Source organism: Micromys minutus (assembly GCF_963924665.1).
Source record: "Micromys minutus genome assembly, chromosome: 19".
In the NCBI taxonomy this organism is placed as follows: Eukaryota; Metazoa; Chordata; class Mammalia; order Rodentia; family Muridae; genus Micromys; species Micromys minutus.
Genome location: NC_137954.1, coordinates 30,179,957 through 30,187,517, shown reverse-complemented (window position 1 = coordinate 30,187,517; position 7,561 = coordinate 30,179,957). Strand labels below are relative to the sequence as shown.

Here is a 7,561-nt window from a genome sequence, read left to right as displayed (position 1 = left end):
AGGAGGCATTTGGTAAACCATCCTCTCTGGCCTCATTTTCCAGAGCAGTACAGCTGGTATAGAATAGGAAAGCAGTTGGGGGAAAATTGGCTGCAGGTGTGAATTCACACAGACCACCCCAAGATCAAGTAAGGCCTCTGTATCCTGAGAGACTTCAAAGCAAGGGGCCCATCCACCCGACAGGATTCCTTAATGAGAACCTCTGACCCATGTCCAAGGGTGCACAGGACACCTGAGATCAACCCTTCTCCACTTTCTAGCCTCAGAATGTAGATCTGCCCCGCAAAACGCCAAATCCCCAACCCTCCATGTGCACGGGATTTGAGAGCAGGGCGGTAGGCAGGTCCCGCTCGGAGCCAGCAGAGGCAGCTCGGGATCAGTACGGAGTCTCGGGTGGGCGGCGCGGGTGGAGTCACCCTCTATGCGCGTCCCGCGGCTCCAACTGCAGATGCGCCCAGCCAGGCGGAGTTGGCCGCGCGACCGGAGAGGCGCAGAGTTTGCAAAGTCGCCTCGCAGCTCGAGCGGGAGCGAAGGGGGTGGGCAGAGTGGGGGTGCGCGCGAGAAAAACCCGCCTCTTGTGAGTTGAGCGGGGAAGAGGGGGGGAAAGGCTCTGAGTTCCGCTTCCTGAACGGCGGGTGGGTAGAGCAGGCTGGCGCGGCCGGGGGACCGACGGGACACACTCGCTCCAGGGCCGAGGCGCGAGTGGCACGGCCCGCGATGGCCGGCGAGAGGACGCGCAGGTTCACCCGGAGCCTGCTGAGACCAGGACAGGCGGCCGAGCTCCGGCACAGCGCCGCGTCCGCCGCCGCGGTGGCCGTCAGCAGCCGTCAGCAGCAGCGGGTGAGTGCGGTGCGTCCCTGGCGCCACAGCCGGGCTTGCCAGGGGACCCCAGGCAGGCCTCGCCTCCAGCCCTGTGAGCCCCTGCACCGGAGCTAGCTCGTCCTTCACCCCTGCACTCGCTCCCTACTGAGCGACACCTCTGCCAGTCTGTGTCACTAAAGAATTAAGGACCAGAGGCGCATTGGGAGACTTTAGGAACGCGGGACGCTTAGATGCGTGGGAGAGGATGTGCCCACGGTTTTTGTGGGTTTTTTGTGTGGGGGGGGCTGGAGGAGGCGGGAATACATCCGCGCTGGCTCAAGGTGACAGGGACCTGGGAAGGCGGGTGGGGGCGGGGTAATGGGGTAGTGGTGGAGATCTAAATGGATGGAACCTGTGGATCCACAAGTCTGTGCGCCCCTCTCCTCTCTGTGGAACCTGGAAAAGATGCAGTGAGCTCCTCAGCCAGATCAAAGCTGAAACCCCCACCTTATTTCTAGTGCAGAAAAACTGCAGTTGGCACAGCTCTTTCTCCCCCCACAGGCTGGAACCAGACAAGCCACCTTATACTGTTGCGAAAAGACGTTGGCGTGGGGCTAGGGGGCTGTGAGAGATGGAGAGGACATGGGTTATTAAGTAGCCAGTGGCTTCTGGTGTATTTTGAAGCAGTTTCGTGGGGTTCTCCCTCCAGAAGGTTCCACTGGCTACTTCCTTGTCGAACTGCCTTCTAAGTGCTGGGTGATTTCCGCGGGAAGTCCCTGAGGCAGAAACCCAGCATCAGGTGCCCAAATCATACCCGAGCATCTCGAGATATTCATAAATTCCAGTAGATGTCACACTAAGGGATGGAAGCGGCAAGCAGGGAGCGCACACCAACCATGGTGAAAGGGGCAACAGTATGGAGAGGTCTTCCAGCAAGAGTGGGGCTCAGCCACTGAGCTCTTGGCCTGACTTTGTTGGACGGGGAATCCTCCTTGTGGGTTTCATTTTTCTTTTTTTACAACCAGTAAATACCATTAGGAATTAAATAACCCCATTTAAGAGTGTCAAAAAGAAAGCGTTGCCTTTGCCAGTCACCAAAGAGGAGGGAGCCAGAGCTCATCAGAGCCAGTTCCCACAGCCAGAACCCATTCTCTTAAAGCCAGAGGTCAGGAAGCTGAACAGAGCGGAAGCAAATTGCCTGGCAGAGGGACCAGAGCATCAGATGCCCAGAGGGTGGGGGTGGGGAAGTTTGGGGTGTGAAAAGAAGTGGTAGCCAAGCTGCCTTCCCTTTTCCTTCCCTCACCACTGGCTGCAATATGCAGCTGCCAGAGACAATTCAACAGTTAACCAATCCTTCGACAGCGCCAGCCTGTGGTTTTGATATCTGTATGCATATTTTTAGGGAAGAACAAACTGTCAAAAACGGGCCATTCTGAAAAGCAGATGGAGCTATTACAAAAATCAGACACCCATGCGACAGTAATTTTTACTTGTAAAGCCGTGGTTCTCGACCTCTGGGTCTCAATCACTTTTGGGTTCAAAGGACACCTTCCACAGGGGTTGCCCAAGACCTTTGGAAAACACAGGTAGTTACATTATAATCCATAAAAGTTGCACAGCTGCAGATATGAAGTAGTAACAAAAGTAACTGAACTGTATCAAAGGCTTTCAAGACAAGGCAGGTTGAGATGCTGTTTTAAAGGATCAGTTAGGGTCGAGCCTTTGGTATTCTGTCACTTGCTTCATAGTAAAATTGCTTTGCAATTCATTCATTTTAGGGACTCTCAGTAGTAACATGACAGAGAAGTTTAGCAGTGACAGCATCCAACTAGCTGCAACAGCATGCCTCACCCCACCCCCATAGTCTGTTTTCTTTTTATTATTGGATATATTTTATTTACATTTTGAACATTATCTCCTTTCCCGGTGTCCCTTCCATAAACCCCCTATCCCATTCCCCCTCCTCCTGAGTCTATGAGGGTGTCCCACCCACCCACACTCTCTTGCCTCCCTTCCTGATATTTTCCTGCACTGGGGCATTGAGCCTTGACAGGACCAAGGGCTTCTCTTCCCATTGATTCTCAACAAGTTCATCCTCTGCTACATAGCATGGCTTCTTTTATTTGTGTCTTGTTTTGAAGTGGATTCTCATAATACTTCTGCAGCAATGGCATTTTTATAAATAATATGTATCTGTTCTGCACACACACACACACACACACACACACACACCTCCAAAATTATCTTACATTTGAAACCCTAGTGAGATCTTGTCACAGTGAATGAACACAGTGTTCTTAAGGTCAGCGGGAAGGGGCACTTCCTTGGCACAGGAGCCCTGCCTTCCTCACTTCAGCACCTTGGCCAACACTCCAGAGCCAATTCTTGCCAAGGTATTTCAAGGGATCTTACACATCTAGGCAGTCAGGGTTGGCAGTGATTTTGGCAGGAAGGCAGGAGCTTTGCTGTCTCCCCTACCTCTTATCCTGAAGGGAAGTAGAAAAGTGGAACCAAGAGGACCACTGTGCTCTTAAGAGACATAAAACCTCAGCATTGGCCTGCATGGTAGGTGCCCATCACAGGCTTGCACTGATCCAGCTCCTTTAAGCTCTCGATGTCCGTTCCTCTGTGTTCCCAAAGCCTGTTTGTCAAAGAGAAGGTGGGGGAGCTGATGGGGAGAAAAAAAGGATAGTGAGAAAATATTATGGTTTGTCCATTTTAATACAAGGTAATTGGCATGTGTCTGCTGCAGCAAGCTGTCCTCTGTTGTACCGAGGGACTCTAGGACTTTTTAGTGGGGAAAAAAATTCTATTTCACTTCTAAGTTTATAGTCTTTTCTGAAAGCCCCCTCAGAATGTTACAGAGAGTCTTATAAATCTTGGCCTGTGCTCAGCCTAATAAAGACAGATGAAGGAGTCAGATTAACTACATCTGAGAATGAGATGAAGTCTTTGAAAAATATATTTGGGGTATGGAGACCAGCGATCAAGGAGACCAACTGAAAGGCATGACCAAGGCCAGCTCTGACAGCAGCTGCCATAGGAAGAAGAATTGCTGTCAAAGCAAACGGGGTGTCAGTGTCACCCAAACCACTGGACTGGGTTTGCGGGTGCATGTCGACTCCTGTCTTGGACCTATCATGTTTTGCCTCTTTCTAAGAACTGTTATGTACAACGTGGTCACTTTATTTAGTCTTTTTAGAAAATTAATGACTAGTAACTTATTTTACGGCTGCATCATAGTACTAAGCAAGTTTACACTATTTCCTGAAATTGCTTTGTCTGTTGTCTTATGATCAAGCTTGTCTAGTGTGGAATTTCAGTTCTAATAGGATTGGAAATGTGCCTCCCATGTTAGTTAGGACCTAAGTGTTTTATCCACATGCATATATCATCTTAGCTTTAGAGTGAAACTGCCGCTAGTTTGAAATAAGAAACGTTTCTTCAAAAATAATGTGTGTTTATACTCTGCATGAATTGACATTACTTTTTACTATTTCATTAAAATATAAACTTAGGATGTGTACACTTTTCTGCATGTGTGTGATTCCATTGCAAGCAAATATCTTTAACAAGAATACCTAAGTTTTATGCAAGTTCTACATCAGATCTGTAACGTGCTTATGGAAGTAACATATGTAGGTGGTCAGAATAATGAAAGGCTTTGGGCAACATGGAAAACATCAAATGGCAGTTAGCACACAGGCAGGTGGACACTTGCCAAGATCAATTTGTGCCTGAATGTATACTGCCTGGACTGTGTATTTGCATGTGCAGTTTAATGCATTTATGATGGCTTCTCTTTTGTTACATAGAACATCCTCTGTAACTCAGTCTTAATTGTATATAATCTGTTATTAACTTAAAGAGGAAACAGCCTGCCAGAACCATACAGTTAACCATCATTTTCCTATGCCTACCTACTCAAGCAGAGTAAGCAGTAAAGAAAGAATTTGTCCCATAATCACAAGAATCCCGTCTGCTTGCTTTGATGTCTCCGAGGTGGTATCTACTTACAATACTACTCTTGACATTTTTCGGAGCCCTGAATAAATAGAAGCTTTAACCTGCCAAAGGACTTTGGCTGAGAAGGAATGAACATCTAACATGACTGCAGGAGGAATTCCTAGAAAGAAGAAGGTCCTCCCCTCTGATCTTCATGACATTCAAAGAGTGAAGAGTATGAAGGACTTCTGAAAGCTAAACAGAGGAATCTGAGAGTTCCCAAAGGTTAGGTTGAAGGAAGTAGAGAAAGCAGTTGAAAGAGCCACTGAATGAAAATAAAGCACATATTTTTACTATGAGTGTTCAGCATTAAAAACAATATGCAATATCCCTGTTAGTTTAGCATCTCAGGCACACACAGCCCTTTAAACAGAAAGATTTGTTTGTTTATGATTTTTATGAGTAGGTTTGTGTAGCTGCAAGAGTTAACTACATGTGCATGGACTACATGTGCATGATGGGTCCATGGAAGCTTGAAAAGGGTGTGAGATTTGTTGAAACGATAGTCATACATGGTTGCAAACTGCAATTAGGGTTCTAGGACCCAAACTCTGGTCCTTTAAAATGGTGGCTAGTGCTCTTAATGATGAAACCATCTTTCTAGTCTCAATATTTTTCTTATAACAGAGCTCTTTTTGCCTTCTTTTATCCAATCTGAGTAAATTCCTTTGACTTTTCTGTATGGTAAAAAAGTCAACAGGAAGTTCACAAGCTGTGAATGTTATTGGTTATACCAGCTAATACCTAAGATTTCTTTGGGAAGGAAGCTTCTAGAAAACTTTAGAAGGGTCAACAAGGAAACAAAGAGACAACCTATAGGATTGGAGATTTTTATCCCCACGATGTCCACCATATTATGAAGACTTGCTTATCTTAGGCCCTTTAATCACTGTGAAACAAAAAATACCCAACATGCAGAATGTCAGAAAGGAAGGGATGTTTTGGCTCATGGATCCAGATGGTTCTGTCAATCATGCCCTGTGGGAGGGTGTGGTGCCATTATGATATGGCAGCCAGAAGACAAAGGAAAAATCAAGAAGCCAGATAAGACACATCTCCCTAAACCACATGCCTTGGGACACACCACCTTCAAGACCCAAGAATAACATCATAGCACTAGTCCATCTGGAGTGAATTGATCTAGAACCCTCACAATCAAATTGTCTGCAGAAACACCCTCATAGATACAGCAGAAGTATCTTTCTAATTTCTAATCCAATTAAATTAATAGTAAAAAAAGAGAATTATAATTGCATTACACTAAACCAATCTTTAGGAACCTCCAAGGTACCTGAGACAATATTTAATGTTTTGCTGAATACTTGGAACAATGTATAGGGAAGTTACTGTTGCACATTCCAGAGAGAAGATCATGAAGGTTACAAGGGTTAAATTCATTGCTCAAGGCTGAGTGACTGATATGATCTTTTTTTCCATCCTGAATAGTAACCATACAAGGTTACTCTTTTAATAAACATCTAATAATTTTTTAGTTTTGTGCTTTCTTTAGTAGAACCACTAATTATTGAAGATGGAAAGCTTATTTTTGCCTTCTGGTCTACCTAAGATGCAGCTTGCTCATCTTCCCACTCAAGTTTTAGAGAAGCTGCCATCATTTATATCAGAGTTCCTGTGAGGTTTGTAGCAGCACTAGAGTTGTTCCTGTACCTTTATAATGATAGACCCTTTAGAGACACTTGATCATCTATCTCATCTTGTCTGGCAAAGCCTTGAGTGAGTCTTGTAGGCAGTTGGCTTGATGCTGCTCAAGTCCACTTCTGGGACTGTTTATATCTCTGTTACCCATACAGTTTCTGTCTACGATATCCTTGGGCATCCTGAAGCACATTTTCCACCTCTCTGAGCTGTGCCTGGATTCTTATTTTCACTTCTTTTCTCATTTAAAACAGCAAGTCTTACAAAGAAGCATGGAATGTACAAAGACAACCACTCTAAGTATTGTGAGAGTCCAAAAGGCAACAGTAGTAATAATAACAAGCAATATGAGGGAAGTAGTCAGACACAGTCAGATTTGGTCATTGCAGTCAAATCAGGGTCTGGTAACATTCCTGAAAGCTCTTCCTATGGCCATGTGGGGCAAAAAAAAAAAAAAAAAAAAAAAAAAAATCATAAACTTTAAGATCAAAAAAATAAGATCAAAGAAAGTAATCTGCTCTAGGCCTATTGGCCTATTCAACCTTAACTTCTAATGATATCACCCAGATGAGGAGCATTGGCATCAGTTCGGAGTTAGCTGGAAGTGCAGAATCCCAGGTCTCACACCACACATATAAAAGCTACATTTTAGTAAGTTTCTCTATTTATGTATAAGAACCTTAAGCTTCTAGGTTGAGAAAAATAATCATAGCATACCTTAGAGAGTGCTTATCCAAATCAGAAAATGTCCTAGGTTACAGAGTAAGAGTTGTCACTGTAAAGATGAGGCAAGTTGAGGTTATCCTTCCTCATACCCCACAACTTCAAATAATTTTAACTTTCATATTATGGATTGAATATCTGTAACACTCCCTTGACCCTAAGATTCTTGTGTTGGAATTTTAACTTACCCTCAGTATTTGGAGATGGTACCAACTGGATGACAATTTGAAGTAAATTGGGTCATAAGAATAGAAGTTTTATGAAGGTGCTAATGGTTTTAACATAAGGGAGAAATACTTCCTACCCTTTGCTACAATAAGAAGTTCTGTCTGAAAATTCATGGTCTACACATTCTGGCTTTGCAACCGCCACACTG

General features: G+C 44.9%; 1 protein-coding gene across 1 annotated transcript in view; it reads left to right on the top strand.

Moving 5' to 3' along the window:
• Positions 1–717: 717 nt before the first annotated feature.
• Positions 718–7,561, top strand: part of DOCK10 (dedicator of cytokinesis 10) — a gene marked incomplete at both ends in the record, with an annotated part of 250,532 nt that continues 243,688 nt past the window's right edge. The window contains one exon of the mRNA XM_080932737.1: positions 718–840. Within this exon, the coding sequence (XP_080788863.1) occupies positions 718–840 (123 nt within the window). The remainder of the gene's footprint in view (positions 841–7,561) is intronic.